Source organism: Orbicella faveolata, unplaced genomic scaffold, assembly GCF_042242905.1.
Source record: "Orbicella faveolata isolate gen_17 unplaced genomic scaffold, um_ofav_v1 contig_48, whole genome shotgun sequence".
Lineage (NCBI taxonomy): Eukaryota > Metazoa > Cnidaria > Anthozoa > Scleractinia > Merulinidae > Orbicella > Orbicella faveolata.
In genome coordinates this window covers 9,467,501-9,489,085 of record NW_028301578.1, presented here as the reverse complement: position 1 = coordinate 9,489,085, position 21,585 = coordinate 9,467,501, and the positions used below count along the sequence as shown (strand labels likewise).

Genomic DNA, 21,585 nt, shown 5'->3' with positions numbered 1-21,585 from the left:
AAATTATGAAATCTTCGGCAAGTACAGCAGACTGATTTTTTTAATGTGCATATGAAATGCATAAGATTTGGATGATCATCTTTTGTTTTAGCGAGCCATATGTGATATCGTGCTAAGAGAAAGCAGTAATTTATAAGAAGCGCAAATTGAGAGATATCTGGCCTCAAACCCAAAGCAGTAATACCTGTCAAAGCATAATCTCTAGGAAGTGAATTTAAGTTTTTGAGCCATTCAGTAAGTTTATTCCAAAAGTGAGATGTGGCATGCCCAAAAAAGATGAATTATTGACTCAGAGGAGGTGTGACGAAAACTGCACTTTTCATCGCCTTGTAGACCTATTCTAAATAAGAAGTTATTGGTTGGTACACGTCTATGTAAAAATTTAAACTGAGACTCTATCAGCTCAGTGCTCTTTGTGCATTTTTTTAGCTAAAAGAGAGGCTGCAGCCCAAGTTATGTTGTCATTTATTGGTAGGCAGCAATCCTCTAGCCACTTTTTTGACTTGAATCTGGGGTTAAACTCTTGTTACTAATCAGTTTTTTATATATTAATGTAGTTGCTTTTTTGACCTGTAAAATTCTTGTTGTAAGTGCCTCATATTCGCGGTCGGTGTTCTGTGAATCTTGAAGGTTGTTGTTCGGTCCTAAAAGATGTTTCACCCGAGTTATTCCCTTAGGGAACCAACTGTCTTGTTGGCTATCTTTATTAGGGAGTTATGCCAAAGTTGTTGATCCAGAAAGTGATCTTTCGATGTTATTTCAGGTTCAAGTTAACTTCCGTCCAGATTCCTAACAGTTCTTTTAAAAAGGCACTCCAAGTTGTTATTGTCGATAAGGTGTCTCTAACGTTGAGGTTGTAGGGAAAACGTTTTGACAGCCATGTTTTTTTAGGGTTACATGAAAAAAGATTTTCCATTTTCCCTTGTTGTTGTTATCTAAATATATTTTTTTTTAATCCACGTGGCTTTGAGGGATTTATTGAAGGAACTAATATCAATAATTTTTAGGCCACCAACACCGAAATCATTGATCATTACCTTCCGTTTTATCTTGTCGCCTTTACCATTCCATAGAAAAGTGTAGAGTAAATCATTTATTTCGTTTAAAACCCTGTAGTTTTGAGCGAAGAGGCATGAGTAGATAAACCAATTGGGAGACCACTAGTGATTTGATAACAGTGATTTTCCCTAACAATGTGAGTCGGCGGTATTTCCAGCATCTTGGGATTTCTTTAACTTTTTCAAGTTTCTCGTTGTAGTTTAAAGAGGCAGATAGTTCGGGATCTGTTGAAATCCATAGACCTAGGGATTTTACTTTGTCTTTTGGCCATTTAAGTTCTTTTCCTGATAACAAAATTTTATCATTTCCAATACTTGCGCCGATCCATAGAGTTTCCGTTTTCTTATCATTGAGTCTGAGGCAGAGACTTTGCTGAAATCGTCAAGCATTGCAAGGGATGAAAGGAGCGATTCACGTGACCCGTCTAATATAAGTGTTGTGTCATCGGCATACTGACTTAACTTAATTTCTACATTATTTACAGAGATTCCCTTTATATTAGTATTTTTCCTAATTGCCCTGGCCAGCGCCTCTGCCGATTGGATAAATAAACAAGGTGAGAGCGGGCAGCCTTGCCTAACACCTCTTTGAATCTCAAAAAAAATTACTTGCCCATCCATTATTCAGAATACAGCTTTCAGTATGACTATACAGGGTTTTCACCCAGTGAATTAGCGAAGCACCAAAACCGTAGGATCTTAAAGTGTCATGTATGAAGGACCATTCGAGAGAATCAAATGTCTTTTCAAAATCAATAAAAAGTAACAGGCCCGGGATATTCTTTTCTGTGGCGTACTGGATAATAGAGTCAATGAGTCTGATATTTTCGCCTATAAATCTGCCTTTCAAAAATCCTGTTTGATCATGATTGAGAAGGTTTGGAAGAACTAATTTAATTGGGTTTGCAATAGATTTTGCTGCGATTTTGTAATCAGTGTTCAAAAGGGTAATAGGCCTTTAATTTTTGATGAAGTATAGTTCCGCATCTTTTTTTGGAATTAGTTTTATAACCCCTCGTCTTTGTGTTACTGGGAGGCAGCCAGAGTCAAAAGTATAGTTGAGGGCCGAGATTAAAAACAAAAGAAATGCCTTTCCAAAAACCTTTGTAGAATTCGGCAGGGAGTCCATCCGTGCCTGGCGTTTTGTCAGACTCCATCTTCTTCAGGGCTTCGAAACATTCCTTTTGAGTTAAGCGGCCTTCACATAAAGTTTGTTCTTCATTGGTCAAAGAAGTGGAGTTCACTTCAGAGAGGAATGCTGACTGGGTGCTGTCGGGGCTTTTTGACGTATAAAGATTTTTGTAAAGAGCCGTACATTCAGATAATGGTTAATTAGTTGCTGGTATCTTTTCAGTAGAACGGCGGAATTCTACCGGGTATCAAATCGATTGTAGCCACCTGTTCCGGTCATCAAATTTTTTACACATATAACACTAAATTAAGATTCGCAGACGTTTCAAGAGAAAAATAGTATTTTAATTAAAAAGGTGAAACAGCGCTACTTGCTACATCTAATTTTATGATCATAAACAACCAATTCTCCGTAACACTTTGTTACGAAAAATTGTCTAAGTCAAGTTCTAGAATAATCTAGAACCGGAAGTCATTTAGCCGTGACCAATTTGTATAAGAACATCCCAAAACATTCTGATCCTTATGTAATTACTCAGATTAGAAACTGTGTCAAACTACTAAATTTAGTTCCTAATAGAAGTTTCTAGAACTTTAAGCCTCATGTATATTGGAGCGAGAGTTTCTTCTGAAAGAGAGATTGAACGCTCAGGTCTACAGTAGAAAGTGATTATTTGTATAGAAAGGCCTTTTCATGGTTGAAGATACTAAGCAAAACCATTTTTATTATTTCGTTCTTTCTCTCTCAAAGGTATAAAAAAATTCACGCACGTTACTGCGAAAAATAAAATAGACGCCCCATGCAAAAGAAAGCCCTACGAAGGCACGTTGGCTCTTGGATGTTTTTTTTTTTTTTTTTTCTCACGAAATGTACATGTTTAATTTGTTTGTTTGTTTGCTTGTTTTTTTGATCGAAAAACGCCTTTCACGCCGAGATGCTGAATTGATTTCTTTTGCAATTTAAAACAACAAAATTTCGACTTCTCATTTAGTGACGAAAATTCATATTTTGGCAAAAAAAATGGTTCCCCCGTGTTTTTCACTTAGATCCCGGTTTTTTTTTCAGTTACACCCCGTGTTTTCCACTAGACCCCGTGTTTCCTACCAGGACCCGTATTTTCCACCAGACCCCGTGTTTTCCACCAGACCCCGTGTTTTCCACCAGACTCCGTGTTTTCCACCAGACCTCGTGTTTTGCATTGGACCCCGTGTTTTCCACACCCCATGTTTTCCACACCTCAGGACCCCATACCCCAGGCTCCGTTTCTTGCTTGTTTCTCTGCCTGCCTAACCGACTTGGTATTATTCTCTGTTTGTATAGCGGCAGAGCATCCGACGAAGCTCCGCAGCAGGAGTCAAAAGCGACACTATCACTAGTAAGTGGGTTTTCAAATTACTCAAAGAGCGACTCGGAAATAATTTTAGTCTCTTCATATCTCCTGAGCCCTCTGGTAAAAGATCTAGAGACAGACAAGCATGCATACTAAATAAACAAAGGGAAGGCAAAGTAGAAGGCGAAGGTAAAAAACGAGGATCATTCGGGTCATGATGCACTTTAGATACATTTTAATTCAACTGCACGTGATTTTGAATCGCTGAGAGGGTACACTGTGAACAGTGTATCTTTCCTCGAAAATCGGTGGGGAAGACCGCAAAATAGGTGAGCTTGAGAGCGTGACGTGCGAGCGACGATGGCCTCGAGTCGGAAGTAACGAGGGAAATCGCGGCATCGCATACCACGCTCGCACGCTGGCGACTGTTTACTTGTGTTGCGTTCCTCTTTGCGTTCTTCCCTAAGGATTTTCGAGCAAAAGAGAGACTGCTATGCCCTGGTTCCAGAAGGTTTCCTTTTCTTCATTTTTCTCCGCATGAGAGAGCTGCAAGAAGCCGCAAAGCGGCGAACCCGAGTCGCGAAGCGCCGAGAAAGAAAAACTTATGGTTACCTTGGACTTGAATCTCACTTTCATGCAGACGCCAGGGTCAGGATCCTGATCATCGGCTCGGATTGGCTGATATTTTTACAAACACGCAAATCAATATGATTGGTTCGTTTGATTGGTAATACCGAGGGGACGCTAGGGATATCTATCACTGCACTTCTTGAGGTAAATTTTGCCTATCTCTACCAGGGAAGGAGTCTGTTTGCAAAACACTTCAGTTCTTAGTTTATACATGTTTAAGATTCGCCTGTGTTCGACATGGATTATGTTTCTAAGAGTGTCTTCGAAGAAATTTTGACTTCGATACTCGGGGAGCGTTTTATAGAGATTGAGCATTAAAAGAAAACCTTGCTGCCAACTGGTCATGGAAAGTCAATTAGAATTCGGTTGCTCCCTAATGTCTACAAATACCTGTACCTGTCAGGCTATTCATACTCTCACAATGCCATAATTTTGGTTGTGTGTTCTCTGAAGTCTCTGGTGGACTCTCATACCCGCGAACTGCGAAACCGTGGCATTTTAGCGCCCAGCTTGAGGAGTTAAGACGTCGACGAGAATAATCTGCCCAAAGCAGTTTACGCCTTTCTATTCGGAAGACCCGAGTCCTTCTTACAAAACGAGAAGTGGAGAAACATGCTCCGTAGTAATGTTTAACGAGACAGAACCGTAGCGATCGCTCCGGATGAAAACATTCTCGCAAACACGTGCGTTGACCCCGGCCAAGAAGGTCAAGTGATACCACTCCTCACCACCCGAGTGAAAACATTAGCGGCTGATAAGCACGTGATTGCTAAGTTGCCATTGTTCCCTTTTGTAATTATTAATTTGACGTGTTTAACAGCTGACGTCTGCATGAAAGTGAGATTCAAGTCCAAGTAACCAGAGGTTTTTCTTTCTCGCCGCTTCGCGAAAAGAAGAAAAATCAAGAAGAACCTCTGGGACCAAGGTAAGACCGCAAGTGCATATATGAAAGATCATATATTTGAACTGCGGGGAATGACATGGATATATGATTGATCATCGCAGTTATACACACAACTTAATGGTCAGATGAACCAAAATTTCGACATCTTTTCTTCAGCAATTTTATAGCGACGAAATGTTAAATATATATGTAAAAGGAAAATTATGCGGAATTTTTTTTTTCTGAGCCGTGAAAAGGAGTAAAAGAGGTAAAAGTACGAAGAAAGCCGCTCGCTTCACGAAAACGTTGCCAAAATGACCGCGCACTTTCATGGAAGGAGTGGAACTGAGACTCTGCTTTGTGACGACATTGTTTTCTTGAACATTGCTGCGTTTCTGCGTCAGTGAGTTTTTCGTGGGGAAAGTTTTGGATCTTAATACAAACGTTATTTTACTTGGGAAATGGCCGAGGAGCTCGCCCGCTGTTCGTCGGGAATTATTAGGTGGGCATTTTTCGTTGTTATTTGCCCAATTGCCGGCTTGCAACGTTCCACAGTGAAGTCAAAAATCGTTGGTACCGCGTCTTTCTTGACTATAAGTTGACGGAGCTTGAAAGAGGGTCCCAACAAATTCCTTACTACAAGATTTTGTTCGAATCTGTCTTCGGTAAAGTGTTTTACACAAACGCGCGAATGCTTCGAGGGCATGATGTATTTTCTTTTCATTTTTATAAGCCGTTCTATTTTAAGTTTTGGGTCTTGGGGAACTTAAAAGTGCTAACTTTTGATTTTGAGTAGTTTTACTCTGAAGTTCACTGTGAACTCGAAACCAAAACAATTTCAAAATTCCCGCATTTCTTGATCTCACTAACAGTGACGTCAGAAGTTTTATTTCCGACAATTATCCGACAATTTCCCCGACCGCTCTACGATTATGAGCGATAAAAAAAGAGTGTTTTTAACATTCCAATATTTCAGCAATGCTTCATTTAATCTGTTTGAAACTTCAGAATATGTTTATTTTATACTTAATGAACACATTTAACTCAAATAAATAAAAAAAAGTCTAAATTTTGGTTCATTTGAACTTTAAGCAGTTGTAAAATTAACGCCTAAAAAAAAAATTACTAATGAGCTTTGTGATACCGGTGCAGTGCTCTACCAACTTACCTATCAAGCCATCTGGGAGCTGATCACCTTGTGAGCTCTTAATATACCTGTAGAAGGTAAAGCATAGAAGTGGGTATATGAAAGATCATATCTTTGAACTGCGGAGAATGATATGAGAATATAATTCATCATGGCAGTTATACACACCACTTAACAAGTTGTAAAATTAAAGCCTGAAAAAACAAACAAACAAACAAACAAACAAAACAAAATCAAAAACAAAAAAAATTCACAGGTTGCTCAAACTGGGAGAGAGTGCCCAAAGAATCGGAGAGAGTAAGTCAATCCCAGGCCATCTTCACGGTTGAAGAGGATTCTATCGCAAACAAGCCAAGCAGAAAAATAGCGACAGCTTATGCCAGCAAACCGGATCCCAGAAGCGACCTTATTTACTTACGATTCTACGTCTACAGTGATAACCAGGATTCTAAGATGGTAAGTGATCAAATGAGAGACAGGATTGAAGACATAGTGCTAAAATATGCATGACGTCTGCCTTTGTGAATCAATCGAACCGTTCAGGTTCACCTGCATACACAAATAGCTCCATAAATGCATAAATCTTTGAAGATGCAGAGATAAGGAAGGATGAATAGATGGGTGGATAGCTACTATTGATCCGAGACGTCTGTTGCAATGGCTCTTTGTCAGGCCTTTGCATGCACCGTTGGTTTCAGCTGCAGATCCAAAAAAAAAAAAAAAAAGTGATTACGTGATGACAAACATCGCTTGCAAGGCTACAGTTTACATCAAAGCTGTTGCAGATTCCTCCAAACTGTGAGGCACCTTCCCCGACTGCAGGAGATTCACTCATGACACGATTATAAAATTCGTCATCACGTGATCACTTTTTGTTTTTGAGCCCGTGAATGAGACCAACGGTGCGAGCAACGACCTGAAACCCAGCCATTTCAGAAGACGTCTGGGATCAAAAGTAGAAAGACTAAAGCCGGAAAAAAGATAGAAGACTTTATTTAATTCATGGATAGATGGACGGATGGATAAATATCGATCCTACCGTCAGTTAGGTGTGAAAAAAAAAATAATAATAATAAGTAAATTTAATTTCGAACATTGTTCAACACTAGAGTGAATTGCAGGAAGGTTTCTTTTTTTGGTAAGGGAATATTTTATGTGGATGGATGGATCGAGGCCTTGAATATCGATGCTACTGTCAGTTAGGTGTGAACAAAGTAAGGAAATTCAGGTAGGAGCAAGGTAAAACATTAAAGCGAATTGCAGGAAGTTTATTTTTATTTTTATTTTATTATTATTATTTATTTATTTATTTTATTTATTTATTTTTTTTTTTGTGAGAGGATATCCTATGGGTGTACACCTCTTTAGTCTCACTTTAACATTTTTGTCATTTACTTGTGTACGTGTCTTCCTTTTCGCAAGAGCGTGGAGTTGGCAGAAAAGGAAAGGTTTCCTCACTCGAAGCCAGCTAGGGAGAAGCCCTTCGAAATGTACAAAGACAACAGAATGATCACAGTAAAACTCACTGATCTTGAAGAAGGCTGGAACTTCTACAATGCTGACGATACACAGGTAAAGTGTAACTTTTATTCAAAAAACCTAATCAGTATTAAGACTCATAGATGGCAAGTACCGCTATTTTAAGAATTTCTTAGCCTAAACAAGTAAAAAAAAAAAAAATTAAAGAAGCCTGCAGAAAAAGATATCTGTGTCATGTTTACCAGCCGTTCTCACTTATAATATTCGTTGTTTTTACACACACAAGAAAGAAAAAAAAAAAGTAGGGAAAGAGAATAAGAACATTTACCAACCCAGTTAATCTAACGACTACGTCGGAAAGGGGCTCCGATTCGTTTGTTATGGATTAACTAACTTATCACCTTTGGTTTAACCCATACTGCTTAGTGACTGGCAAATGGGGGAGTCACTTGGTCTAACGGAAGCCCAGTATTTCGTTAGCTGTTCTTTAGTACCTATAGTACACAACATGAACTACAACATGAACTTTGAAAACGTCAAGCTCGTTGGTTTGGAAGCTAACTACCACAAGCGACTTTTCCTCGAAGCCTGGTACTCTACATTGGACAGGAACGCTGTGAACGATCATATCGTACTTCCAGAGGCTTACAATTAAGGCATCGTGTGAGCATGAATTACATGGTCACGCGCGCAAGCTTCGCATTACGTTACTTTGAATAGCGTATGACAACGAATTTCGTTTCCATATCACTAATGGAGGTTTAAGCATTAGCCGAAACGTCTGCTGAAAAATATCAAGAGTCAGTGGCAAATCTTTTTCCATGGACGTACAATAAACATTCCATCCCATCCCACTCGTGTGAATCCTGCTCTTCCTGCATCGTGAAACTTAAAAGTCTAATACCTAATCTTCCAGTTTCGAAGACTCTGCGAGCGTCAAACACAACAACAACAACAAAATATATATATATTTTTAATTATTTTTCTTAATGTCCTTATCATCTTAGTGTTGAACATCAGCAAAATTGAACCTTACTTCTCAAAATTCTGTAACCACTGACTACGAAGTTTGTTGTGCTTCATCACTTTTAGATATACAAATACGAGAACGCTAGAAGTGGATTTCGGTCTATAGATGCTTGCGATTTTGCTGTTAAACCAGAAGACGGTCTGGATGTGAACGAGTTTTCTTGTTGGGTAAAGTTTCAACAGAAAGATGACGACGAAGAACACTCGTTTTATCTGAATCCAGGCTTTACGCCTTTGAAGGTAGAGAAAAATGCTTGCTACAGGGGGATCTTTATTTATTTATTTATTTATTTATTTATTTATTTATTTATTTATTTATTTATTTATTTATTTGTGTGTGTGATTCATGCTACAGACGAACAATGGACAATAAATCCAGCTTCTTTGTCCCAGAATGGTGGGATCAGTCATCTTGAATTTTAAGTTATCTCTTTCAGGTTGAAAAAATCGTCTCAATCAAAGCTAACTCTATGACATCAGACTATTTTGATTTAACTACGTCTTCTATGAGTGGGGTGAGGAGAGGTGGGAATCCGACCCCCACCCTAACTTCAAAGCTATTCAAGTAATGATAATTATATCGAGATAGAGGATCTTGTGTAAGCCATAAAAGGTGCACGATGAAGTCATCTCACGTTATGATCATGTCGAGGACTACAAATGATTTTCAGTTCAAGTTTCAAAATTTAGCAAATTTTACTTGAATGATATGTCCAAAAAGAAAGAAAAATGTTCAAGAGACTTTCCCCCACACCTCACCACACACCTCCCTCCCTTCCCCCTTCCCTTTCCCTCTCCCGCTCCTCCATCCCCTCCCCCTCGTACTTTCCCTATTAGTAAATTGCGAAATCTTCAGCAAGTAGAGCAGGCTGGTTTTATTTAAGTTCTAATAAGGGCAAGCTAAAAACAACTCTCCGAACTCTTCAAAGCTGTATTGGCATTATTATCTGACTTGGCATTATTATCTGTTTGTATAGCGGCAGAGCATCCGACGAAGCTCCGCAGAAGGCGGCCAAAGTGACACTACCCCCAGTAAGTGGGTTTTCAAATTACACTAAGAGCGGCTCGGAAATAATTTTAGCGCCTTAATATCTCCTGAGCCCTCTGGTAAAAGATCTAAAGAGAAAGATAAGCATGCAAACCCAAAAAAAAATAGAGAGAGAAAAAACGGACGTGTTCCGTTGGAGAGATCCGGTCGAGAGGGCGGGTCATGATGCACTTTAGATACACTTTAATCGACTGCACGTGATCTTGAACCGCTGGGAGGGTACACTCTGAGCAGGCTATCTTTTCCTCGAAAATCCGGGGGGAAGAACGCATAATAGGTGAGCTTGAGAGCGTGACGTGCGAGCGGCGTTGGCCGCGAGCCGGAAGTAGCGCGGGATATCGCATATTACGCTCGCACGCTCGCGACTGTTCACTTGTGTTGTGTTCTTCTTTGCGTTCTTCCCTACGGATTTTCGAGCAAAAAGAGAGACTGCAAGTGAATATACCAAATATGATATATTTGAACTGCGGAGAATGACTTGAAGATATGATTGATCATCGTAGTTAAATAGACAACTTAAGTAATTGTGAAATTAAAGCCTGAAGCAAAAAAACAAAAAACAAAAAAAAAAACAAAAAAAAAAACAAAAAAAAAAGAAAGAAAAGAAAAACGAAAAATAAACTCAGTCCTGAACCGGATTCGAACCCATGACCTCTGGGATACCGACGCGGTGTTCTACTAACTGAGCTATCAAGCCATCTATCAGTTCACATATATGAGAAATGGAAAAATCGATGCACTAATTGTTTTTCTTTGCTGATCCACAATGTATGTTTAGCATGCCGTACTAGTCGTTGTGTTAACTAGTACTGACGCTTTTTCCTAGGTACTTCGCAGTACGAAAGTTCCGTAGACTGGGACCACTGTGTCTCGCAATTGGGTAGCGAGCTGGTAACAGAAGAACAGATCTATCAAATCAGCCCCGATGTTGGACGAGACTGGAAAGACCTTTTACGAAGAATGTCCATGAAGGAAAAGGCCATTGAAAATTTGAGCGAGGATTTCAAGAATGACAAAATTACCGAACAGTGCATCCAAGGCCTCCTTAAATGGAAAGAGCTTGACCCTAAGTTAGGAACCGTCAAAAATCTAGCTATTGCTCTCCATGACGTGGGTTGCCTTGATGCGCTTCAAACATTGCGAAAACAACAAGAAGCCAAACATCAGTGAATTTAGAACTATTGGAACATGTCCAGATTTCATAATCAAGAAATTTTGTTAAACACGTCTAAAAGAGAACTGTAATAGTCCCCTTTACAGTGCAGCGGCAAACGTTGAGCGGTTGTCAGCCTAGCCCCTCCAGTTTCTCCTGATTGGCCGATAGCACGAGAAGTGCAATCGCTTGGTTGTTACATTAGTCTACTTCTTGCCCTTCCTGCTGTTCGGGTGCGAGATGCCTGGATCGATGAATTTCCAGAGAATGTTCTTTTAGGTGACGTCGTCGATTAATTAAGATAGAGTTCAGGCTCTCTGGTAAAGCAGCCCCGTGTGATAGCCGAGGTGTACAAGCTAACACATAAGTACATGTTTTTTTTTACAGGAAATTTATTTTTCACTTGAGGCACAGATATTCAACTGTGTGTACCTCGATAAAGCAAGTGATGAAACGGTAATACCTGTAGAATTTCATAGCTGAAAAGGTACCTGAGGAGAACTCTACCTCAAAATATTTTAGGGTTACAATTTCGTTCTCAGAAAAAGAAGTTTACAAAAAGATACAATGTACATGTACATGTATATGGAGGGAAACAAAGTTTGTCCGAGCAACCAATATCGATTGAGAGGCAATGTTCAATTAGTAACTGTAAGCTGTCTATTAGCCTAGACCTTATATCAACTTGTCAATTTTGTAGTAGACCGGGGAAAGTTATTACTAGTAGATATCTCTTATGTCTATTATCAGTAAACAGCTCTTAAAAAAGTTAGTCGTTCGTAGATTGTTGAATATGCACTACTGAATCTCACTTATGGTGTATTTTTTTTTTCTTTTGACATCAGTCAACTGTCCTTATGTGTAACTGCCAATTTTTTGTAGTAACGTAATGCTAACAAAGGTAACGCTTGTATTCTGCACACATTTTAAACTCTCCGAGGGCAAAATTTGGGAAATTTTAAAAAGTATAGTTTTGTGCTGAAAATTTGGTGAGTGTTTTCCGATTCCTCTGATATTAGTATCATTACAATCCATGTAATAAACAACTAACAACAGATTTAAGCTTAACATTGGCTTACATGTGAATAAAGAGCTACGTAAACGTCCCTGAAATGGAATTTTAAACTGTGTGATAATGTGTTTGTAGGAAACCTTTTTGATAAAGGGTGACAGAAACAAACAAAAGACGAAATGCAATCCTCAAATAAGAAAAATCTAGGGATCACAATGAGCCGGCAATAAATTATCATATAATATGCACTTTCCGAGAAAAAGCAAACTTGTCAAAATCACAAAAAAAAAAAAAAAAAAAAAGTTTGTCAATAAAGGTCGGATCGGGATTGTAAAGGTTCAATTGGTCCTACCGGTGGTTTTTTAAGTCTTATGATCGCGTGGATTTTTCTTTTTCCACCTGCCGAAAGGTAGAATGTGTCAGATTACTGATGCCGCTTCAGCACAATGGAGCGAAAACACGTGACGAAGAGCTAGGCGGAGGGAGGTTTTGAATATTTTGTTGGATAGGTCTTTGGCAACAAACCACCAAAGTGCTTTGTCTGTTTTCATAAGCAGAAGACTAAAATTAGCCTGGTTCCATAAGCTAGGGTTAACTTAGAAACTAATACTTTCTACTTCCTATGCTACTTATTTTATCTGTCGCTAAATTGTTCGCGTGGATACTTCTTTAACACTACTGGTTGCCAAGCTTGTGCAGTGGACCAATACCATATATCTCCAGGTTGTTGTTGTTTTAAATTTCGGTATCATAATAATGAATATGGGTTATCAAAAAGCAATTATAGGACTCGGAAATCTCGGATATCGATTTATCTTCCAATTACATCGTTAGCCACCTGGCAAGAGATCCAAAAACACAAAAATACTGACTGCCCCTCCCCCCGCCGCCCACCCCAAATCAGAAAAAAAAAAAAAAAATGGAGAAATTATTGATTTCTTCCTTTGCATTTACCGGTTACTAAAATCTGGCAATTTAGGGAGATAAATTAAACAAACTTTGACTAAATGCAGTTGATTAAAAAACAAACAAGCAAACAAACAAACAAACAAAAGACAAAAACAAAACAAAACAAAACAGAAACAAAACGAAACAAAACAAAAACACGAAAATACAGCCAAAACCAAAAAGCGGATAGGACGAGAGGCGACTGGATGAGACAATACGAAACGAAACGAGTAAGGAAAGAGATTGTAAAATAAATTCCTGTTGCATCAATTCACCGAGGAAAATCAGGAAAACATATAAATACAGTCTAGATTGGAACATTTGGATGGAATATATTGTAAATCGGCGTCTAGGTCGTTGTTGTTGCTGTCTTCGTCTGTTTGTCTCGAGATTATCCTTAACAAAAATGACGAGCAAGATTCCCGACAAGGACTCACAGAGGGCTATTTGCGAAGTCACACCACCTAGGTTCATATGGCAATTCGATCTGATACACAGTGGCTTCTACTGAGGATTTGTCCAGTACAGTACGTAGGTCGCACATAGTCCTTTACGAGGCGAAAGATGCGCATATTGTGGCCACTTTGAGGAAATGCATGGTAACCGAGAGACTTTGCTTTTACATAAGCCCCTAGGTTGGAGGCAGCTCGAAACACGGTCTGCAGAACCTGTTAATAAATGAAATGACCATTAGAAATTTAGATGAAGATTACAAGAACAGTAAAGTTGTTGACAAGTGCTACGAGGGGCTTTTAGCATGGAAGCAAAGTCTTGGCCCTCAGGGAGCGACGATTGAAAAACTGTGCCACGCCCTGCGTATCGTGGGTTTCTCAGAAGCACTGAAAGCATTGCATCACAAAACAATCACTGCTCAACTTGAATAGAACTTATAACTATTGAGCAATGAGCATGTTTCATAATTTCGAAAATTTTGTGTTCGATTGTCTGGTAGCCGCCCCTGTGAATCAACCTTACTACCATTTTCCCAATGAAGGCGTAGACCAGGCCCTGCGTTCACATTCAACCGGCCAATTGGTGGGTGTATGGCTGGGAGATTTCCTCAGGGAACTTGTTGGGACAGCAGATAAAAGAAATGTTTCTCCTGAGAAAAAAAGTAGCAGTTATAACTGAATTTGCTAGAAACTAGAAAGTTGTTCTAGAAATTCTGGAAGAATTTGTATCCAATCTGAAAGTGGCTCATTCTGTTCTTTCGTTTAAGTGTTAAAGGGATTTCGTTTACGCAGGTGTACAGGAAAATAATCATCATACTATGAGCGTAGCAAAGCGGGCTAGCCATTGAATTTTCTAGAAAGATAAGGCTCTGAGTGTTCTTAAAGGTAATGTTCCCGGTCAAATTTAAGGTAGAATTCAAGCTCCTTGGTAAAGCAGCCCGGTTTGAAAGTTAAGGGATTTACAAGCTGGTTCAAAGACCTTTAAACTAAGACTGGCTGCATGGCTGCAAGTTTCTTACTTCAACCATAGACATTCAAACTGTTTGTAAAATGCAAATGTTTCTCGATTTCATATATGTAGGTGCAACGATACCTGAAGAAAAATGTAGCACGATAAGAGATTTTCTACAATTTCTTTCCCAGGAGACTTTGCAATTAGCTAAAAAGAGGAGAAAAACAGCTCATTTCCCTTTACATTGATTAGAGACAATGTGTTTATGATCACCGTCGACAACTGGCCTAATATAGACTATAAAACTATCAATTTTGTAGTAAACCTTCAAGGAAAGTGGAATTTTTAGTCCAAAAAACCTCAGGCATGCGGTATTTTGAACATAGAAAAAGCATGTCTTGTTGTTTTTCGCCGCATTACTTGTAGTCAGCATTTTTATTACAGATGGCGAAAAACATTTTCATTGAAGAAATTTGTGATGGAGTTCTCAGCGAAGCAGCACAACGTTTTGAAGACTTGGCATGTTAAAAAAAAAAAAAAAAAAAACCTAATAAATAGCACTGTATTACGCACATCTCGTATTACCTCGTGTAAAACTGCATTTAGACTTCACGAAAAGAGGCCATTAGTCATTTCCACAAAAGCAATTTTTAACATGAGTGGCTAAAATAAAAACGAGTGAAGAGATTAGCTATTACTTTATTAACTAAATAGAACAGTTCTTCGAAGAAGAAATTAAATTCTTCAATTAATTAATCAATCAATCATCAATCTATCAATCAATCAATCAATCTTTATTTATAGAAGACAAAAGCACGTAGTAGTTATACAAATAATAAACTTGTGGCCCCTGTGGCCCTTTAAAATATACAATAATCTATCAAAACCTAAGTAAAATGATTTAAATCTTAGTAGAAATAAAAGTCGAAAAACCATACAAGATTAGCTACAAGGCAAATTGATTATTACATTATAAGTAATAGTAATTGGACCGAGTACGTGGAGTACAATTCAGTGATGTAATCGCGCGAGTAATTTTAAAATCGGACGATCGCGAAGGGCGAGGCCGATTTCAAAATACGAGCATGATTACTCCCTGAATTGTATGACATGAGGTCCAATTACTAATTAGTCGTATCTATAACAAATTTCGGAATTGAAAATGTCTTTGGGAAGTTCCTTTGAGCGGAAACGTCTGTAGCGCTTTTCATAAGCTTAAAAAAAACTGTAGGAACATTGCTGAAGAAGCCATTAAAGCGCGCGTAGTTGACGTGAAAATTACGTGGGTATTCAAATATAGGTATCCAATTACAAAAAGTTCAAATTGGATACCTGTAATTGGACACCCACGTAATCGCGTGCCAATTACGTGACAAATAGGCGCGCGGAGAACAAATCACGATCGAGAATTTTGTTATAGATACGATTAATAACGGTAATAGGATATCTGGTGGTCCAATTCGGTCTGTAATCATACGAGTGATTAACAAAATCGGACGACTGCGAACTATTTGAAAAATAGCTTTTAATAGTCATTGTTAAATATCGTAATTAGGAATAAATCACGGGAATAGCTTGCAAAATGGCTGTTAAGTTTCTTTCAAAACAGTCACTGGAAACTCAACCTTCGCAATTTTACAAAGTCAGTGTCTTGAAATGGTTACTATAGTGACTGTGATCAATGTTATTATTGATGGATTTAGTGACGAGGACTTAAAATGATTGGCTTATGTAACTGTCCGATTACAGGTGTCCAATGACAGCCAACTGTCCGATTACACTGTCCGATGACAACATTGCAGATTAATTAGAGCAAAATACACCAGTTCATGCACCAATCACATTTGAGGAAATTGTAATTACTATGATTATATTAAAAATTAAAACTGTATATGTACAAGCTAAAAAAAGGGAAATGATGAATGTCTCGAATACTAGACGCATAAAAATCAGTTCAGTAACTTTTAAAACTATGTACACTTTCCCTTGTCTTTAAAAAAAAATTGGGAACTAAGTTCCAAAGTCTTGCTGCTCGCACGCGAAATGATCGCCCTCCCTCAGATTCTCGTTTAAAACGTGGACAGGCCAAGTTTATGAAACCATGGCGACTATTTCGATTTTTGCGATTCTATTCAAATTCATGTTGCTACCACACAGTTGAGCTTTTCATGTCTAGACCGCATTGCCAGTGGTCACCTGTTTTACTTCATGACGCACTGCTACGTCACTGCTGTATCATTATCTCGGTGCGCTGGTCGAGATTTTAATATTTATTTGAAGAAACGTTCCTTTTAACTGACACTCCCGTCGAAAACAATGCAGAGCCTAGTTTACGATGAAAAAGCAAAAGAAAAAGGCACCCCCCTTCCCCCGCACCACCACCTTCAGACGGAAACGTTTTGAAACCACATTGTCACAGTATATCAATGTCGTTTTAGGGTATCTATAGTCTCTTTTCATAACTGTTGTTAATCATTATTTGTAATACCGTTAGCTTATTGGTGGTCTCTAGTCACTGTTGTCAATTTTAGTTTCTTTAGTTCTCTTGTTGCCTTTAGTTGTATTTAGTTGTACTTAGGTGTATATAATTCCTGGAAACATGACCCGCCTAGATTAGCTCACATACTCCGAGGTGTTTTAAAGCTAAATCCCGTGTGTTGCTGTATCACCCATAAATGTAATACCAACCATAAATGTAATAACTTTTAACCACAAATGTAATAAATCCACCAACCATAAACGCAATAAAATTTGACCATAAATGTAATAAAATGATCATGAAGAACCATCAATGTAATAAGGCTTAACCATAAATGTAATAAACTGCCTATTAGCTCTGAGCCAAGGGTCCACAAACCCTGGCATTGTCTTATTTCGTACAGGCAGGACAGGGGCCCCGAAAATCAAATAGGAGGACTCGTTGCTCTAGCATCGTTTTGGCGTAGAGACCAAAACCTGAGAAGGTGTCATTAATGTCCGTGCGCACATTTAGAAATCTTTAAGTCTTTATACCAGAAGAGATCTCGAATCGTCCAAAATAAGTGCGTATGAGGTGGTGTTTGCAACAGAAAACATTTTGAGACTTTCTGGCATCGAAAAGAAGAGAAGAGGTAGAATTCCAGGCAAACGTTACCTTACAGAGAATAAGCCTATTTTAATTTTAAATTTCTTTACCAGAAATCGAGAGAAATCGTGCACTCCGTGTCCGTTAGGAAAGGTCCTTCAAGCCATTTTAGCGGGAGGTAGTGGATGGCTCCGTTTTTTTTAATTTTATTTTTGTTATTTGTCCACATACAGAATAACATAAAAAATAACCGTAGAGGAAAAAAGCTACATAATTACTTACATTAAAATACCTAAAACAGGTTTAACAACAAACGATAAAACTAGTGGTAACAATACATAAATAAAAAGAAATTTTAAAAAACAACAACAAAAGGCGACTCCTCTGTCCGGTTTTTAGTTTTTTTAAATATTATTATCCAATAACTACGTATTTGATATAGTAATTTTAATAACAACAATTACTAATAATTAGTAATTAATCATAGATACAATTAAGAAATAAGCAGTGCAGAAAGATTCCCGAGATAAGTAATTTAAATTAAAAATGTTGGTGGTATGTCTAACTCTCAATTGCACTTTGGCCTTGGTTCGCTTGCAGAAAGTAGATAGATGGCTTTTATGGTACCGTGATGCTGAGAAGTGGAAGTAAAGGATTCCATTTCTTAGAAACTGCATCGAGGTTGTTGGACTCTATGCGAAACTGCGATTTTAGGGACACAAGAAAAGTTGTTAAAATCGGGATCTTCTTGTTGACCCTGCAGCTCCATATATAATATCTTGCCAGAAGAAAGCAGGAATTTAGTTGAAGTGAAAACCTAGAGTTGTCCGGTCTCAGACCCAGATATATGGCGGTGTGTTTTGAATAGTCTATCGTCAATAGATTGACCTGCTTAAGTTTTTCAGTCAAATTTTCCCAAAAGGTGGCTACTATTGTACAGTTCCAGAAGAAGTGGACCAGGTTTTCGGGATGGTTGGTACAAAAGGAGCAGTTCGAGTCCTGCTTTATATCAATTTTTGTTAAGAAAAGGTTCGTTGGTAAAATACGATGAAGGAATCTGAATTGAAAGTTTACGAGTTTTGTGCTTTTTGTGCACCTAGCTGCCAGACAATAGGCGCTAGTCCAGTCAGCAGAACATCTTTCATCAGATTTAATGCTGTCATTCCATTTCTCTTGGCTTTTAAAAGGAACGGTGCTTTTGAAAGAGAGGAGCTTCTGGTATACAACTCTGTTCGCTTCATCGTTCTTAATAAAAGTCTAGGAGAAGGTATCGGGAGTGTCTGTGTTACTAGGTTCTTTACCAAGAAAGTCTTTCCAAAAAATTTTGTAGAACTCAGCCGGGAGTCCATCAGTTCCAGGGGTTTTCTCCCGATCCATTCTCCTTAAAGCTTTTAGGCACTCTTGTTCTGTTAAATGTCCTTTGCAACTCATTGCTTCGTTGTTTTCCAGAACCGTGTCATTTTCAGGTTGAAAAAGATCGTTTTCTGTTGGTATCACATTTTTTTGGGATGTGTAGAGTTCATTATAAAAGGTTTCACATTCAGCAAGGATTTCTTTGTCAGATGTGACAAATTCTTGATCAGTGCTTTTAAGCTGGCTTATTGTACTCATTTTGAACTGTCTTTTCTCAAGATTTAGAAAATATTTGGTGTTCTTTCGCCTTCATTGTACCATTTAATTTTACATCTCGAGATTGCCCCTTGGGTACGTACTTTGATAATCTCTTCTAATTCACTTTTGAATAAATCAAGTTCTGTTATATTAGTTTTTTGCGTTTTGCTGACGGCAGCCGGCTGTTCCAGTTCTTTTTCTAGTAAGGCAATTTTTTCTTCTAACTCATGCTGTTTATGCAAAGTTTTACGCTTTTTGGCAGCACCGAAGCTAAGAGATTTCTCCCGAGTTTTAAGTTTGATCATATCCCAAAGAAGCGCAGGGTTTATTGATTCATCGTTTTTGTATTCGTTCTGTGTTTCATGGATAGTTAACCTTATCAAATCAATGTAATCCTTATCGGCCAGAAGGGATGTGTTGAGTATCCAAAAACCAGGCCCTCTTGGGTTTGAGTGAAGAGATATACTTAATGTGATCATTGAGTGGTCTGTCTTAAAGCCTGGTAGAATGTTTGCGGAGATAATGCTACCCAGCAAGCTCTGACTTGTTAAGAAGAAATCTAGTCTACAGTGGACAGTAGGCTGTGTTTGGCGCCAAGTATACCTTCTTTCTTCGGGGTTCAATATTCTCCAGGCATCAACAAGATCGAGGTTATCGCATATCTCAAGGATGGTTTTTTACGCGTTGTGATGTGTTTTGGACAGGCCCCCTCTTTTATCGTTCTCTACATCAAGAACGAGATTGAAATCGCCTCCAATGATGATTTCGTCTCCTTCGAAATCTTGAAGGTGATCAATGAGATTTTTAAAGAAAGCAGGATCATCTTCGTTTGGAGCGTAAATATTTGTTAAGGTTATACTTTTTCCATTTGTTTTCAAGTCACATAAGATAAAGCGCCCTGAATCATCGATATAGGTTTTCATAATTTGAAGATCGAAGCTATCATTAAAAAGAATGCTTACGCCAGCTTTGCTGCTAGAAAAAGAGCTGGCTCCGTTTTGCACCCAGTCAATCACTTAGTAGTGCTGGATGGAGGACAAAACTGCTGGCTTGCAGGAGAGATGGGGGAAGTGGAACTATTTCTTGTTAAACAAGATTACTTTACTTTGTACAAAGTTGTAGTCCATATATTTGATATCCCACCAGCCACATGGGCCATACAAGGATAAAACACTAAACAAAACTACGGAACAAAACCTGGTTTATTACAACGTTAACTCTTCAAATAGCAACTAATGACTAAAAGCAATTGTGTAAATATATTCAGGTTTGTATCAACATCATAACTATTATAGCCGATAGCGAATCAGTAAAACTGTAACATATGTGAAAAATAGTCTTTAACAGTGCCTAAGGAGACCGAGATGCGCCTTCGTTTTAGGTCCGATACTATTTTTATTTGCTTGTTCAAAAGGTGGGTGGCTAGCCACTCAATCCACCCTTAGCAAATGAATTCTAAAAGAATGACTTATTCTTTAAGTGAGTGGAACAAATGACTGTAGAAGTTTGAACCGGGAAGGATAATGCTTGGCTCTTTTGGTTTTATTTTTGCTTGAAACCGGGGCGTCCCAGAATTTTCTCACTTGCCTGTGACATCACTCTAAAAACCTCAAGTTTTTCAAATGTATGAAACTTTATCAACTCCCGGCACTTCAATTATGTGGACTTAAACATCATCAAGTCCCACCCTCAAACGCACTTAGTTTACACCTCTCGAGATTTCGTCTGGTATAGAGACTTGATACTCATACTGTAAGTACTTTCCACGTGTTCGTACGGACTATAATGATGGCTTCTCGAGTTTTGGCCTGTGGGCAAAAACGGTGCTGCAGGAAATGAGTCCTCCAAATTGATGTACAGAACCGCTGTCCTCCCTGTACACGTACGTAGCCTGTTCCAGGAAGTGGGCAAGCGAGGGAAAAACGAGTGGCAGTACGGCATCTTCGTTTACCCACGACTATTCGAGAGCCTGGAACAGGCCACCCTGCACTAACGAAATAAGGGAATGGCAGGGCTTGTGGCCTGTTGACTCAGCGGGAATAGGCAGTTTATTACATTTATTTGGTTAAGCCTTATTACATTTATGGTTGTCCAGTTTATTACATTTACGGTAAAATTTTGTTACATTTATGGTTGGTGGATTTATTACATTTGTGGTGAAAAGTTATTACATTGATGGTCAATGTTTATTACATTTATGGTCGTTATTACATTTATGGTTTTTATTACAATTATGGCAGATACAGTTACGATTGGTGAGCTTCGATTTACTTTGTCTTGTTTGTAGGTTTGTTTGTTTGTTTTCTCATTTTGTTTTCTCGTAGTGATGATTCATGGCAACGCTAAACGCAATCGTCGTTAAGTTGGGTTTTGATCATCAGTATTGAACTGAATAACGTTTATAATATGTTCACACACAGCGTTTAATCCGTATTTAAAATAGTGAAATGCAGTAATATAATGAGAAGAACTCTGTCAAACCAACCGTTTCATTTATTAGAGACCCTTTATAAATCAATGAAAAGTTCCTTCCTAAGTAGGAAGTTAGCTATAGACCTTAATTATCAAGCATAAACACGAAGTGCGCGTGGACAAGAAATTCAAGTAATCTTTATATATCTCACAGAATCTGTAGTGTTACTAAGATAACAAAAGAA

At 38.4% G+C, this 21,585-nt stretch overlaps 1 protein-coding gene and 2 pseudogenes across 2 annotated transcripts in view; 1 reads left to right on the top strand and 2 right to left on the bottom strand.

Annotated features, from left to right (window-relative positions):
• The window catches only part of LOC110040726 (uncharacterized), an 84,804-nt gene extending 72,626 nt beyond the window's left edge, over positions 1–12,178 (top strand). Inside the window, exons 13-18 of the mRNA XM_089280665.1 lie at positions 3,511–3,565; positions 6,437–6,636; positions 7,603–7,752; positions 8,752–8,928; positions 9,666–9,720; positions 10,563–12,178. Of these exons, the coding sequence (XP_089136791.1) occupies positions 3,511–3,565; positions 6,437–6,636; positions 7,603–7,752; positions 8,752–8,928; positions 9,666–9,720; positions 10,563–10,906 (981 nt within the window). The 3' untranslated portion in view covers positions 10,907–12,178. The remainder of the gene's footprint in view (positions 1–3,510; positions 3,566–6,436; positions 6,637–7,602; positions 7,753–8,751; positions 8,929–9,665; positions 9,721–10,562) is intronic.
• The window catches only part of LOC149096434 (adenosine receptor A3-like), a 319,741-nt pseudogene that overhangs the window by 87,596 nt on the left and 210,560 nt on the right, over positions 1–21,585 (bottom strand). The window lies entirely within an intron of this gene.
• On the bottom strand, positions 17,750–18,928 carry LOC149096452 (uncharacterized; annotated as a pseudogene).